The sequence below is a fragment of the Gymnoscopelus microlampas genome, assembly GCF_963454915.1.
Source record: "Gymnoscopelus microlampas genome assembly, chromosome: 14".
In the NCBI taxonomy this organism is placed as follows: Eukaryota; Metazoa; Chordata; class Actinopteri; order Myctophiformes; family Myctophidae; genus Gymnoscopelus; species Gymnoscopelus microlampas.
In genome coordinates, this window is record NC_139951.1 from 20,280,382 (window position 1) to 20,297,119 (window position 16,738).

Sequence of the window (16,738 nt, forward strand, 5' to 3'; positions counted from 1 at the left end):
ACATTTTTGACAATAATTACGTGCCCAAATAGGAGTGTGGTTAACTCAAAGTGATAGTACACTGGCCAAACCGAGCTTTGTGAACCTATACTGTTCAAATGAAAATGAATGTATTATTCAAAAAACACTGAATAGGTGCACCAATTATAGACCCGTTCATTACACCCCCCCCCTCCCTCCCTACACATTGAAATTCAGATCGTAATAAATCACCACAGGTATACTAAAGTGATGTGATACAACGCATCTACGGACCCGTTCATGTGGAGCTTGCCAATGTGTGAGAGGAAGAACTCCAGGTTGTTGGCGTGGCCTCTCTTCATCAGGGGCAGAATGGCACAAGTGGGCTTCAGACTGCGTTTCAGGATGGCCTATTGACAAGGGGCAAGAAGGCAAGGGGCGGCATTAGTCGGGCAAGAAATAAAGACTCACATCTCTTCCAAGATTATTATAGTTTTGTGTCTTAACTGTCTTTCCTTATATTTTTAAGGTTTAGTTTTAGTTTTGTTTTTAATAGTTTTAATGTTTTAGTGGTTATTTTATTGTAATATGGGCAAGACAGGGATTAGATTAAACAAGGTTAGAACAATTGCAAAAATAGCATATCTACAAGCTCACAACGACTCGCAATGTGTTGTGAGCTTGAAGTTTTATTGACAAATTAAAAGGAAATGTACTTATTTTAGTTAGTTTTAGTTATTTTGTAAATACACAAAACAGTTTGCGATAGTTATTGTCTTCTTTTAAAGCCAATTTTTTTACTAAAATTATTTTTTTTCCCTCCAAATTCTAGTTTTGGTATGTTGGTATTTCGTTTTTAGTTAACTATAATAACTGCAACGTTGATGGCATACCTGCAGCAGAGCGTGGGGGGCGATCTCCACGACAGCGGCGTTGTCAGGCACATGGTTGAGACCCTCCTGGAACAGCACTGGGCTCACCAGGTTGTTGACGTGGTATTCAGCCGAGCTGTACATGGATAGGGGGGACTCCCAGTCCGGCTCTGGGATGCTGGTACTGATCCACCGGGAAGAGCGCTGTCGGGGCGTTTTGATCACCTTGCGGGGAGAGAGAGAAATGTGTTTGGTTGGTCAATATACTGGGAAATAAATTGTTGTCATTGAACATATATATCACATATCATTGGTTCTCAAAGTGGGGTACGGGGACCCCCAGGGGTACTTGAGGCGGTTCCAGGGGGTCCCCAGCTAAATGATGGATAGGAACCAAATGGACCCTTATGGTTCTGTAACTCTGAGAGTGTACAAATGGAACCAAATGGACCCGTTAGGGTCCATTTGGTTCCATTTGTACACTCTCAGAGTTAAATTAACATTGATTTTATAATATAAATTCGGGTCCCAGAGGTATAAATGTCATAAAATGGGGGTCCGTAGCCTAATACATGTCAAACTGGGGGTCCTTGACATTAAAATGGTTGAGAATCACTGCTAGAAAGCCGTATAAACCTTCTCTTATTGGGGTCCCTGGCTTATCTTTTCAAATGGGGGTCCGCAGGCTAATAAGTGTCAATTTGGGGGTCCTTGACATGAAAAAGTTTGAGAACCACTGTCATATATCATATCATATATCAGTTCAATGTTGATTGAACAGATATATGGATCAGATAAATCTATTCTTGATAAATATGTTTAGCAGGGGGAAATGGGCATTGCATATTTTATTTAGGGGTGCCAAAATGAAAAGATATGGTTGTATTACCCATTTTTACCAGTAGGTGTCACTATCATACTAGGTGTGTGTTTTTCTGTGTCCGGTAGTTGGCAGTGATATGTACCTTTTTAAGGGCAGCGAGCAGGTTTGGGGCGATCGCGGCCATGTAGTACGAGTGGAAGGCCACGCCAGCGCTACGCACCTCCTTGGCAAACACGCCGCTCTCCTTCAGCTCCGCCACAAACTTACTCACAGCTTCCTGCAAGCAGCAGACAGACAATACAACATTTCATGTCATCAAGGTGTTTCAACATGCGGGGCAGGAGCTCAGGGAGGGGAGCCCAAAGTCTTAAGAGTCAGTTTCTGTCTGAAGGAAAAAAACAGCATGGCCATCCAGTGTGTTAATCAGGATCTGTATATTAGGATGATCTGCGTGCCAAAATAGGTAGTTATTACAAGCTCAGATCATACAATGTGCACTGAACAAAGAATGAATACAAGCTAAATTACATTGGAGTCTCCCTTCCCCCCTAACTACAAGACAAAGACATTCTTGTAACCTACCACAACATCATTATGTGTTCTGACCACATCTGGATATCATTGTGTGTACATTACTTCCAACATAATAACTGGCCTTGTGGGTGGTTCAGTACATATGACCCTATGGGTTCAGTACATATTTTCTACCCACCCTGTTACACAGGGTGAGATCATTCATTTTTCTGATCGCTCATCTTACTCTACCCCAAATGTCTTATATACTGTATCTGTATCTATTTCTAGTTAAAGATGCGCTGCTCGCTTGTACATCACCTATTTTCAGTGAAGATATTTAATGTAGAGCGATAACAGAAAATACACTAGTATAGAGCCCTGAGGGACTCTGGTCAACCAAGTAAAGGGTTTAAGTGGTTAATGAAGTGTCCGTTTACCTGAGGACCAGAGATGGTGACAGTGTCCTCTGCATTGTGACAGGCTGGGACCACTCCCTGAGGACACTGAGCCTTACACTCCTCCCATGTCAGCCCTGAGACACACAGAAAAAAGATTATGAAATAGAGAGGTGGTTCTGAAAGGGGCCCCCGATGGGTCCTTAATGGGGGTTCCAAGTGGTCCCCCGAAAAATGTAGGGTTGTACATGTGTTTTAGCTTTATTGTACTATCCATGATAACTTAATAATATGGGTACTGGGTGGTATACTGCATGAAAAGTAGATCCATCAGTCAATACTTAGTGCATTCATTACTGTCACCAGTGTTGGGAAAGTTCACTTAAAATATGAACTAGTTCAAAGTTCAGTTCACAACTTTTAAAATGAACTAGTTCAAAGTTCAGTTCATAATTCAAAATTTTGAACTAAAGTTCATGGTTCAAAAAATGAACTAGTTCAGTTCTTTTTCGTTCTTTTTTTTCAATATATATTAGTGCTGTCAGGGATTAAAATTTTTAATCGCGATTAATCGCATGATTTGTGTAGTTCATCGCGCGATTAATCGCATATTAATCACATATTTTTTATTGGCTCAAACTTGAATGATGAACTGAAAAGCAGTGCATTGTATTGTATATGGAGCAGGATGCATCCAATATATTATTTATTATTATTACTATACTTTTATTATTTATCCAAAACATTATAAAACCAATGTTATTTATTTAATTTTATATCCTCTCTGGTGTACATACACAAAGCACCCTATATTTATTATTTCCAGTGGTGTAAAGTAACTAAGCACATTTATTCAAGTACTGTACTTAAGTACAATTTTGAGGTACTTTTACTTTACTAGAGTATTAGCAGTTTTCAGTACTTACTTACTTCTACTCTACATCTCAGAGGCAAATATTGTACTTATTTTTAATTATTTGAAAGCTTGAGTTACTAGTTACTTTGTAGATTTTACAAATACATGAATCACTTCAGCCCTATTTAAGTTTTGGCTATTGGAAAATAGCCGATCTACAAGCTCACAACAGGTCACGGTGCGACACAGTGAGCTTGTAGATCTGCTATTTTCTAAAGATTTTCATTCATCTTGGGGGGGGCTGGGGGCTTGTCAAAGTGAGTGTATGACACTGTTAACATCAAAAGCCAGGTGCAGAAGTCCACTTTTAATGCCAAAATAAAGTCGGGTCGGACGTCCAGACTACAATATGACGTTCATTCAGACGTTCGGGGGCCGGGGCTACCGTCCTAAAGTCGGCTGTAGCCTACGGTGCTACGACGCATCAGCCACGGACATGTTGTTGTGACATCCCAAACTCATTTCGCCGTTCCGCGGTGTTTACTTATTAATTCAGCCCAGCTTCAAGTTAATTTTGTCGGCAGTGAAGCCAAGGAAACAACACCGATACTTTGGAAGAGACACAAGTCAACTTCCAAATGCTTGTGGCCGGGAAATGAGCTTCGCAGAGCGGATAAAGTGTCAGCTCTTCGCCCTGGCCGAGTGGCCGTAACTGTCTGTGCTGCTCACTAGCTGTCGCTGCAATGAGACTGTTCACTCGGACTCCCCGCAGCGCACATGAATGTGAGACGCCGCCTTGCTTTTCTTTTTTTTTAGCTGATGGTGCGTTCAAGACGCCTCGGAAACACAGAATAGGATGAAATACAACATAACAAACCGATGTAACCATGGAAATTTGGGACACTCTTGAACGAAGTTAAACTGTGAGAGAACGCCGTTCACAAACGCCAGAATGAACGCGTTCACGATAACGTTCATCTAGCGGATATACAGTACGTTCAGTTCACGTTCGCCCAAAATATGAACGAGTTCATGAACGATCGTTCATTGAACGCGTTCAGGCACAACACTGACTGTCACCCACACAGACATACAGTACAAGCAGGTTATCACTCCTCACACACGCTGCATGCAGTATTCCTTACCAACTGCGGCCATTCCACCAGGAGGTAAGTTGGCCTCCTTGATGCAGCGGCCTCTCCAGTACGCAGCCAGGACGGCCTCGCTGTGGGTCAGGGAGCCGTCAGCGTAGCCACAGGCCAGCTCCCCTACAGAGTGGCCCACAATGCCATCAGGCTCCAGGCCCAGTTTTGTCAACAGGTCAATCTGGGCTATCTGCGAGAGGGAAGGGACAGAGAGAGAGAAGTCGGGTAACTTGAGCTGATTTGTGTCACTGTATACATTCATCTCTGTCCGGCGGGACACACGCAGGAGTGGTCTCTGATGGAGACCACACAGTGTGGCAGAGAACCACTTTTCATGATATCTTTTCACTGATCCCTACACCCTTTGTTTCTAGATTCATGTATGTTACATATGTTCATTAGCATTAAACTAAGGCTGCAACCGTCACGTTTAACCGTAGCGGATAGGAAGAAAGCTGTGGAAGATGTCTGGCTCCACATTTCAACGGTTATTACTTTACTATTATAAAAGTATAAGGCAGAGGTCATTCTCAAAAATTGCATTTACATGGAATGTTTAAGTTCAAAGACTTATTCTGCCTGATGTTCCCACATTCAAGATGGAGGCCCGACCATACCTGTATGGCAGCGAGAGCAACAAAGGCGTGAACTGTGTCTTCAAAGGTGTTCTCGTCGGCCTCCATGAGCAGTGTGGAGATACACAGTCCCGTCTCCTTCAGAGCAACATCGGAGCGCAGGATGGACTCTCTGAACTCGGGCAGTTGCATCATGCTGCGCCCCATGCCAGCCCACTGGGTGCCCATACCTGGGTGGATGGACACACATTCACTTCAATACGCTGTTGAACTGAAAGACATTCTAGCTAGTAAAATACATCGGCAATTACAAATGGGATGGAGGGTTCGCAATAGAAAAATACATATTCTGAAGCAAGCCTGCAAGCTAATGCAGTCGACTCAAGTCACACTGTTGGATATGTGAGACACTCTTCTCACAGCTTCACACATCCAACGGTCTATTTACTGTGTGAAATAATATATTTATCCTCCCACCTCCATTACAACCCAGCATCCCCCTGTAGGCTCTGATACTAGATTTCTCCTGGGTGAAGTTTACTACTGTATAATCACTCCCTTCTCTATTATTTCACTCGTTTTAAACTTTATATACATGGCATTCTTTTAGGGCTGCCCAATAATCACATTACATTTTTACTTACAATTTTGTCTTCCAACGAGTATAAAATATAAGCGCCCCTTTCTTTTACAGCTGTGTGCTTTCTCCCCCTTCTAAAAGCCCAAACTCCCTCTCAGCCAGTCGGTGAAGAAGGCTGTTCAGCTCGAGGTAAGATGAAAAAGAGCCAAGAAACTTAAAACCAATTCAGCTGTTTGGAAACACTTTTGTTTCAAGGAGTCAGATGAGGAACAACAACACATACTGTGTACAGTGGTCTACAACCCAATGCAATTTGTTTACTGTAATCATCTGAAATTCAATCACAAAGTGAAACAGAAAAAAATAAAGAATGCATGAATTTTCCAAAGTAATTGAGTAATCGTGTTAAATATTCGTGCTCTCAATATTGACCAAAGTAATCGTGATGATTTTTGCCATAATCAAGCAGCCCTACATTCTCAATGCACCTGTTTCACACTTAGTCGCCTGACTGAAATACACCAAATGTACTATTCTAAAGTTAGCTTGATGGCATTTAACCGCAGACCATTCACCTGAACAGATGTACCAGAGAGGCCTGGGAGTGGCCTGCGTCTGCTGCACCTCTGTGATGTCACTCTGGGAGCCAATCAGAGTGTAGCCTCGGAAGGGCATGCTGGCCGTGGGAACGTCGGACACCTCGTTGAGCAGAGACAGGAAGTTGTCGTCCCCGGCGTGTTCCTTCCCCTTATTGAGCAGAGTGCTGACCGCTTCCTCCGTGCGACCGCAGGCCTGGAGGAGCCTGGGGACTGCCCTGGGGGGTGTTTCCGTCATCCCGGGAGGTTTCTGGGCCACGCCGTCGACGGGCCGAAGGATCACGTGGACGTTGGAGCCCCCGAAGCCGAAGGAGTTTATGCCTACGATGCCCCCGCGGACGGGGATGGGCTTGTCCACGACGCGGAGGCGGCCGTCGGTCAGGGCGGGGATGTCTTCGTTGGGGCTGTTGTAGTGCAGGTTGGGAGCCCACACGCCTCGCTCCAGAGACAGCACCACCTGTTTGAAGGAGGATCAAATGATCACGAGATGAGTGGATAGTGCGCCGACCACATCATCTAAACGTCCCTGGTTTTCAAACTTTTTCATGTCAAGGACCCCCAAAATGATATGTATTTGGCCGCGGACCCCCATCTCAAAATATTTTGTTCCAGGGACCCCCAGAAGCAAAGATTTGAGTTAAAAATGTTTGCTTTAAAACAATATATATTCAAAGGTTTGCACACATTTTCTCGATTTTTCAAAAATAGCAGATCTACAAGCTCGTAGCGCGGCACTCGGTGCCGCGCTATGAGCTTGTAGATCTGCTATTTTTGAATGGCCAAAGTGTCAAATAATGCTTTTTAGCTCAAATGAAAAAGTGACACAGATGCGTTCCAGGTCTTAAAGGACAACTTTGGTTTTTTACAACCAATGTTTATGTTTTAGATTGTAATTAAAGTAAATAAAAGATGAGTGTTAAAACAATTTAATTTACTGCTTTCTATAGTTTTAGCAATTTTCACAATCTTTTTTACAGTGTTTTCACAGTGGGCGGGGGCATTCTGTCCGGTGGCTAAATATGTATTTTTTTAACACATTAACCCGGCGTTTTCTTTATTATTATTTACAGTAGCTCTTCTAGCCCCCAATAACTCACATCTGGCCATCTCAGACAGCCGGACCTTTTTTATTGTGTAAAAAAGGCATATTTAGCCACCGGACAGAATGCCCCCGCCCACTGTAAAAAATATCGCAAAAAATGCTAAAACTATAGAAAGCAGTAAATGAAAAAAAAATTACACTCATCATTTATTTACTTTAATTACAAGCTAAAATATAAACCTTGGTTGTAAAAAAACAAAGTTGTCCTTTAATGGGTTAACAAAGGCCTTGTTCCACGTTTTACCTTGGCGAGGGCAGTGAGGCCGGAGGCGGGCTCGGGGTGGCCCATGTTGGACTTGGTGGAGCCAATGAGCAGAGGGTCTCGCTTCGATTGACAGAACACGCTGACGATGCCGTTCACTTCTTGTGGGTCACCGACCTGGACGCAGAAAAGGAAGGGACACCACAGCCGTTAAGAGACACTCCCAACTGGACTGTTTTTATTTTGCAGAAGGCTCGTTTTAGTGACAAAATTATGAGGCAAATAAAAAAGACTTGTACATGAGCTCACCTTGGTTCCGGTGCCATGGGCCTCAATATACTCCACCTGCTCAGGGCTGATATTGGCCTCCTCGTAAAGAGAACGCACCAACCTCGACTGCATGTCACCTGATGGGAACGTCACACCTGGGAGAAGGGAGGGGAGAGGCATTCAGAAATGTCCTTCGGGAACAATATACTGTAGTAACTATATGAGAGACGACAATGAAAGTGCATGAGGTGCAGGTCACGCTGCAAGATTCAAATAAGGAGAACTAATGAGACACCCTGACATCTTTATTTTCTATTTTTATTAAGATTATAGTGACTAGACCATACCCGGTGAAGGGCGCCCTTCACCATACCCGGTGAAGGGCGCGCGTCCCCTCGTATATATATAAAAATTTGCTATATAAAAGAGCAAAATAGGCTTGCTATTTTCTGTTGCCCTGCAGCAGGCTTGAGTATATTTTTGATGGCATTTTACACCACTAACAACATTAATCAGAGAATCACACGTCTTTGTCACAACTCGTGTTTTGTCTTTTTTAACCAACACAGTACAAAGTACTGGACACACAGATGACACACAGGTCATAGATGACTCAGGTCATAAACCTGGAAATACAGGAAAATAAACATTGTATTACCATATATTCATAGCATATATGATTCACAATTAAACAGCAGGTAATGTAGCACAGTCTATCACAGTAGAACCGAAATAGCAGAAAATGACTACAATACCCATGAGGCATTCTGAACCATGAGCCAACAACGCGTCGCCCCAGCTACCATTAAGTTACAGTGTCCAAGTTACAATACACAAAATACACCAAAATAATACTTTTCAATGGACTACTTGGGTAGCACTGATAATATTAACCACAGTAAGGTTCATAAAGTGTGTTGATGAAACGTTTACATTGTTGATTAAGTCACGATGACGACGTTAGCATTAGCGTTAGCCGCATGCTAGCGCCAAACGTCCGTTAGCTTAGCATCACGCTAACGGCTCATAGTAACTTGGTTTGGCTAATAAACATTAATCCCAACTAACGCCAACACAGTAATGGATGTAAACATACACAGACATGCTTTGGACATTATTATCAGGTTGCATGTTGGTGGTATGGGGTTCGTTTGGTTTGGCCTCGTTTTCATAGACCTCGTTGCTTGTTTCTCTCGCGAAACCTGTGGCCATGTTTCCCATTCAACCCGGAAAAAAACCCTACGTCCGCTGCCACTACTGCTCCCGGTTTGGCTACAATGGGAAACATGGCCACAGGCTGACTAAATAAGCGATTTAAACGGGTAGTTTCGCTGGCGACCTAAAATATTATGCAGCCGACCAAACCTTAAACATCCGTGCGGTTTAGAATCTACCATTAGTTTTGGGATACGATGTATACAAAAGGGTAAACAGCGGAGCCTTGGCGGACGTTCGCCCGATCCTGGAAGAGAACGACATAGAACCGTTCTTTATGGAGCTAATGTGCATCGTGTGTGGGTTAACAAATCTGGAGTGTTTACTTTCCACAGCAGAGAGTGGGCGGGGTCTATGGTGTAGAGTCGGTGTTGCCATGTCCGCCGATTGTAAGCGCTTTAGGGCCAATGTTGGTGTTATAGGGTTCGTTTGGTTTGGCCTCGTTTTCATAGACCTCGCTGCTTGTTTCTCTCGCGAAACCTGGCACACAACGACGCATGCGCAGTTTGATCAAGAGTCCACCCTACCACCAACCACCTACCACCAACCACCACCGTGAGCTTACTAGAATTATAATAGGATAATAGGATTGTAAAGTTGAGTATTGGTTAAAATATTGTTTTATTCACACAAAAAAAAGATCTGAATTGCAGCTTTAAGGACTATATTGAGCGTGTGGATTTCTCTTTATATGAGAGATGGATATGCAGTCTACCGGTATTTGACATGATAGTGCCATGAAGTTTATATATAACTAATGTAAATATGAGACGGTGAGTGGGAATCCTTCTGAGCCACTTATATTTGCATGCAGTGAATCCAGGTGGTAAATGCTACAGGCAATATTTATAGCGCTGGACCCTGTCCCTGTCTATATGCAGACCCTGTCTGCATATTATAGCTCCTCATTCCAATGCTTGCGACTGTGTTCTCTGGTTCAACTCTGACCTACAAGCAAGGACCCTCACAGCCCGACCAACAGCAGGTGTATTTGTGATTGGAATGATAAGTGTGAATTTGTTAACATAGATATGTAGAAAAATTAAGAATCATGGCAATCCCGGTTCCAGTAATTTAATTGAATACCATTTCAGAGAGTTTGTCATATCTCTGTGTGGGACTTTAGCCATGTGTGTAAGTGTGCTCACCAACCATGTCTGTTTATAAACAGACACTGCTTCAGTAGCCAAGTAAGTGAAGAGTGACTGGTTGAAAGGTGAGCACGAGTGCATTCCCTTATTTTACTGTGTGTGCGTGTGTGCGTTCTTGGAAACTCTAGCTTAAAGTAGGCTGACACACTATACCTAAAGGTCTCCATCTACTTTTATCTGTATTTCAAATGGCTAGAGGTGCCTGGGTATTAGCCAAGGAGATGACCAACAAAACAGAAACATATATCTTTTTAAAATGAAAAGTGTTCATTCCTTTAAATTGAGATCAAAATGTGCATTTGATAATAATAATAATAATAATAATAATAATAATAATAATAATAATAATAATAATAATAATAATAATAATAATAATAATAATATAGTCACCATTTGTTGTTTTGGGGCATTTGTCACTGTACATTTGCACATACGTGACATGTGTACTCTAGTCAGGGACACCTTGACACATATAGACTAGGCAGGTTGAGGGGTGAACCAGTGAACTTCTAATGACCGCTGTACCCACTCAGCGACGGCCACTACTAGCAAACACAAAAGCTGCTCACTACTTGGGCACTAGTCAACAAAAGAATGTGTCAAGAAGACAAAGAGGGCATTTCTAAGAATGTAATGCAATCCGATGTACCATGTGTGGACAAGACCAACTAGATTGGGTGCGTGGTGCCAACTAAGGAGTCAGAACAGACAGGTGGAGTCTGCTGAAGATTGCTCATTCTCACCCTGCTCTTTGTAACCATCTGTGTTGTTGCCAGCATTCAGAACTGTAGCATAAACCCTCTTAGCCATGGACCGCTTGGTCAGCATCACGGCCACCGCAGCCTCGGAACGGCAGTATCCATTTCCTGGGGGGCAGAATTGGAGGAAAATTTCAGTCATATTATGTACAGAGAATAAGAAATGCAAACTCAGCTTCCACACTATTCTTAATATACTTTATTGTCAATACCTCTCTTTTTTTTTACTACTATTTTTTTACTAAAGTTTTTACTGCACTAGAGTATGAGGTTTGAGGGTTTTTCTACCTGAGGCATCGAAGGACTTGCAGGTTCCCTCGGGACTGAGCATGCCCAGCTTCATGAACTGCACCGAGGTGTTGGGCTTGAGGAGCAGGTTGACCCCTCCCACCAGCGCCGCGTCACAGTGTCCGTGGCGGATGGCGTGGAAGGCGTTCTCCAGGGCCAATAGACCGGAGGAGCAGGCGGTGTCGATGGCAGTGCTGGGGCCTGAGAAGATTAAAGGAGTAGTTCACCCCAAAAAAGTGACTTACTTATTTTCTATCAATTACACACCCCGTGAAGCCTTGAATTCATGGCGATGTTCTTGCTTTTGTTCTCTTTGAGTCTCCAGCAGGAGACTCAAAGAGTCTCCGTTGAGATTGAGCCTGATTGAGATTACGCAGGAAAACAAAACAATAGGCTCTATGCACAGCAGCCATATTGGAAAGAAATTGTGCCTCTTCTTACTTCCTTCACAGGTGTTACCAATGATACTAATGAAGGCTCTGTTCCATTCTGGTCAAACAGAGTCAGGGTGCTGGTATTGTGCATGTTGGCTCACTGGAAACGCTGTGCTACACCAGTGGGTCTCAAGGTGTGGTCCAGGGACCCTCATGGTACCTTGAGGTGGTTATAAATGGCCCCTTGCGGGTGTGTAACTCTGAGAGCGTACAAATGGAACCAAATGGACCCGTAAGGGTCCATTTGGTTCCATTTGTACTCTATCAGAGTTATATGAGTCCTTGAAATCAAAAGGTTTGAGAACCACTGTGCTCCACTAAATGGAACAGAGCCTTCATTAGAATCATTGGTAACACCTGTGAAGGAAGTAAGGAAGAGGCCCAGCTTCTTTCCAATATGGCTGCTGTGCATAGAGCCTATTGCGGGGAAAAACTATACCAGTGTTCACAAAGTATAGCTCAATAGAAAACCTTTAAAACGTTGATTCAGATTTCATGCAGAACAAGCCAAAGTGTTGACGCTAGCTGCGTACCGTTGAAGTCAAAGAAATAGGAGAGGCGGTTGGCAAACATGGCCCGCTGGCACCCGGTCATGCTGTAGCCTAGCAGTTCCTCGGGGTCTCTGCTAAAGGCCTCGCCAGCCTCTGAGCCGCTCACCCCGATGTAGACGCCCGTCTTGCTGCCACGCAGCGCCACTGGGTTCAGTCCTGTGACAACAGACACACACGTTTCAGTCTCAGCCACACTGCAGCTACTCTATTATCCCATTAAAACCAGGAAAGCATCTGTGTCATTCTAGATTGTAGCTATATATATAGCACATTGATTGGCTATTCAAAAATAGCAGATAAGCTGATAGCGCGTCACTTTGTGCCGCACTATCAGCTTGCATATCTACTATTTTTGAAAAATATTTTTTTACGCCAAAATTTTTAACTCAAATCATTGCTTCTGGGGGGTCCCTGGAACAAAATATTTTGAGACCAGGGTCGCGGCCAAATACATATCATTTTGGGGGTATGTAAAGTTTGAAAAATTAAAAAGTTTGAGCACCACTGATATAGCAACATTAGGATTTAGAAGACAGTTAAATTGGCCTCAGGTCTTAATGGGTTATTTAGCCATTTGTCTCTTTACAAGTTTCACCAGATGACGTTAGGATGACTTGTGACACGGGTCATGATCCCGATTTGTACCCGTCACATGGGGATTAGGTCTGAGGCTATGGTATGGTACATATGCTAACTGGTTGAGTCACCAGGGTGACCCCTGCGCATAACACCCACCCTCCTCACATAAAGGCTTTTTTGTCCTCACCTCCATCTACGATGGCCTCATAGGAGACTTCCAGCATAAGTCTTAGCTGGGGGTCCATGGTGTGGGCCTGTTTGGGGTGAACCCCGAAGAACGCTGCGTCAAACTTGCTGATGTCTTTAAGCTTGCCATTTCTCTTGGGCAATCCATACAGACCTGGGACAGAATGGGAAGATAATATAACAACAAATCTATGTTTTCACTTGAGTATTTTTGTGAAAATGTATTAATCACTAGGAGGTAAACGACAAAAAGACATGCACATCTCAAAACCATATCAGATGGGTGCTAGACCAAAGAATACCTGGTGAAATAAAAATAAAAAATAGACTTCCCTTTTTGTGAAGTCAGAGAAAGAGCCTGTGTTGCTTGAAACTTCAATATTTATGCAGTTTAAAAATCATTTTAATGGGAGTTACTTGGTGTGCATATTTTTCTGTTCCAACTTCATCACAAGGAGTGACATTTTATATTATTTGATATGTAATTTTTTCTTTTTACAAAAACTGGACTGATTACATTCTTACTGTACTTACAGTAAGAATGTATTATCTGTTATTATATGAGTTTTAAACAGATACAAGCTAGTTCAGGTAAACTAATAGGTGTAGAGGATAAGTGACAGCTGTTCTTTTACCAAAACATACAAAACAGTCTTTGGAAACCAGCAGGAGGTCTGTCCATTTACGCCATTTTCAATCACTATGCAAACACTGTACCAGCAGGCCCTCTTTCCTGCTCTATTTTCTCCGAACCTTAACGCCCCCTAGTTCTAGTCTAGCGTGGAGTGTGAGTGTGAGTGTGAGTGTGAGTGTGTGTGTGTGTGTGTGTGTGTGTGTGTGTGTGTGTGTGTGTGTGCGCGCGTGCGTGTGTGTGGTCTACTGGGTGTCGGCCGGCCTGGCTGGGACCTATTCAGCACTTGAATGTGAGCTCTAGGTGGTTGCCAAGCACTGAGGGGATGAGTGCCGGTATTCACACAGAGGGGAAAGATGGAGAGAGACACAGAAAGAGAGAGGGAAAATCGGGAAAGGAAAAAAGGCACTTTACGTAATGAGGAACGGACAAGAAATAGGTCCAGGACACAATAAATTAGACTGAAGAGAAGACGATCAGAGGAAAGCGAGACTGAGAGGTTGAGCTGAGACAGCGGAATCGTTTCATGCCCCCGTACAATCAAGTATAAATCAAGCATGAGAATTGCTTTGATTGCAAGGCCAGGGGACATCGTCAATAAACGGGCTACTTCGGAAAACAGCCGAGTAGCAACTTGACACCTTCCCAATCTGTGCAGTAAGTATTCAAAAGAATGCTAAACGAGAAGGCCCTGCTTGTTTGGAGGAGGCGGGGCTGTTGTAGCGTGTGTGTGTGTGTGTGTGTGTGTGTGTGTGTGTGTGAGAGAGAGAAAGAGAGCTACAAATCACCAGGCCACCATTGCCAGGAAGTCTAATTCAGAGTCTGCAGCTTTACTAGAGAGTAGTACAGAGAGACTACACAGTCTCACTGCACACGGCTCTCATACAAGCTCCAAGCTTCATGTGGGTTCAGTAATGTGAACAGAGTTTGGTTTAGGTGGAGCTAATAATCCAAGCCTGTTGTCCAAAATCCCACATTCATTCATGCAAAGCTTTAATTAAGCCTCGAAAATCATTGAGGTTTCCCCCATTTGCAATGAAGTCGAGCTACATACACAGTTAAAACAAATTATGCAGAGTTAAATAAAGTTAAGAGTTAAAAACAAAATAAGCAGTTAAACAAAACGGTAACACTGTATATTAAGGTTGGGTCTATAATGCATTATAAGCAGCATTATAATGCACTTATAAGGCATTATAATATCGTTATAAATGTTTATAATCATTTATGACAACTTATAACAACATTTATGATGTATTATAAGTGCTGTTCATAATGCATTACAATCTCTGTAACAGCACATTATAACTACCATAACTTAGTCAGTTATAAAGTATCTTTGTTATAAGTTGTTATGCATAATTCTAAACATTTATAACGAGTGCTATGAAGCCTTGTAAGTGCATTATAATGCATTATAAATGCATTTATAGTGCATTATAGACCCGACCTTTAAGTAAAGTGCTACCTGGTAGTTAATGTGTTGCTCCGCTGATCTTGAGGAGGATACGTAGAAGATAATTCTATGTGATTGGTGCACAAAAGCTAAAAGCAGATTTTCCAAACCCAAGGGACTTGAAGCATAAGACAGTTACTTTGTCAGATAGAATGCACATGCACTGTATCACTGCAGAGATCATAACTCAGCAAGTGGTGATTAGTGGATGACTTATCTTTAAGAGTAAAGATAAAATGTTTATGGAACAGCTGTTCTGGCCAGACGTCTACAGCGATGCGGAAACCCTGGATTACAACATTTCAAAGTAAGAGATAATGACTGTCATATCTTATCTTTGGCACTAATAAGGGGTCGTCCCGACTGGATGGAACGACAGCGATAGCTCTTTGCAGGTCAATGGAGTTCCTGGAGTGTGACTCAAACGTGACAGTTCAATCCCGACCAGTTCAATCAGTTCAAGCCCGACCCAAACCCACCCTCCAATTATTAACCACTTGAACCCTAGCATTTCTATTCTGCGTCGAACATTCTACAAGCTCACAACGTGTCGCAACGGATTGTGAACTTGTAGATTGGCTATTTCTAGCCTTTGCAAGAGATGCAATTAGGCTATATTCTGAACCTGAACAAAGTCTTACATTTTGCTAATAACAGCCTTTTATCCGCATGATATAAATGGAGTGCAGGCGCGTCAACCCGTTTCTCTTGATCGTTTTCTGGTCTTAATTGACTGATGCTTAACAGACTGATGCTTTGAGTCAGCGGCGTCTTCCTCAGGGAGCACTGAAGACGATGCTGTGTTGCTGACACAGTCTACTTCTATCTGAATAACGTCTATCAACTTGTCAGCCTGTCACAATCATTATGTAATCGTCCAATCGCAATTATTTGAAATAATCGTCGACTTAAATGTTGTCGTCGACCTAAATGTTGTAATCGTGACATCTCCATCAACTTGTACATATGCAGGCTGGGGTTTTCTCACCTGGCTTCCAGCGCCTGTCGTCCTCCGTTACCATGTCGACGCCGTTGAACAGGTTGTCCCAGAACTCCTCCAGGTTGTGGGACTCGGGCATGCGGCCCGATATCCCTGCTATGACTATGTCATCCATGCTGGAACTACTGTGAACACAAAGGGGAGAAGAAGTGTTGCCTCTGTGTTAATAGGAACAATATGAGGGAGCCATAATATCATTCAATATCACGATGGCCGTCTAAAGGGCCGTCCACATCAAGGACTAGAGCCATAACTAGGGTTGGGATCCGATTCTCTTCCCTTTAACGATTCCAATAGGGGATTCCAAATGGACCCTTACAGGTCTGTAACTCTGAGAGTGTTCAAATGGAACCAAATGGACCCATTTGTACACTCTCAGACTTATGGTGGTCCTTGAAATTAAAACGTTTGAGGACCACCGTTATTGTAATTGTATAGCAGATGTGAAGTCCACATACCAGCTCTGACAGTGTGATAAAACCTGATTCCGGTTCCTCCAGTTCCTCCGGTTCCAGATCCCAACCCTAACCATAACTACCGGTATGCATTTATCATTTTAAAAACTGATTGTTTTCTTTCTCTGCATAACATACAGT

At 43.0% G+C, this 16,738-nt stretch overlaps 1 protein-coding gene across 1 annotated transcript in view; it reads right to left on the reverse strand.

Annotated features, from left to right (window-relative positions):
• fasn (fatty acid synthase) overlaps positions 1–16,738 on the reverse strand; it is a 49,771-nt gene that overhangs the window by 21,848 nt on the left and 11,185 nt on the right. The window contains exons 3-16 of the mRNA XM_084079180.1: positions 16,131–16,267; positions 13,057–13,209; positions 12,273–12,446; positions 11,306–11,506; positions 11,003–11,125; positions 7,933–8,048; positions 7,666–7,800; positions 6,299–6,776; positions 5,186–5,373; positions 4,569–4,758; positions 2,610–2,704; positions 1,799–1,933; positions 855–1,058; positions 256–371 (exon numbers count right to left, since the gene is read on the reverse strand). Coding sequence (XP_083935306.1) covers positions 256–371; positions 855–1,058; positions 1,799–1,933; positions 2,610–2,704; positions 4,569–4,758; positions 5,186–5,373; positions 6,299–6,776; positions 7,666–7,800; positions 7,933–8,048; positions 11,003–11,125; positions 11,306–11,506; positions 12,273–12,446; positions 13,057–13,209; positions 16,131–16,257 — 2,435 coding nt within the window. The 5' untranslated portion in view covers positions 16,258–16,267. The remainder of the gene's footprint in view (positions 1–255; positions 372–854; positions 1,059–1,798; positions 1,934–2,609; positions 2,705–4,568; positions 4,759–5,185; positions 5,374–6,298; positions 6,777–7,665; positions 7,801–7,932; positions 8,049–11,002; positions 11,126–11,305; positions 11,507–12,272; positions 12,447–13,056; positions 13,210–16,130; positions 16,268–16,738) is intronic.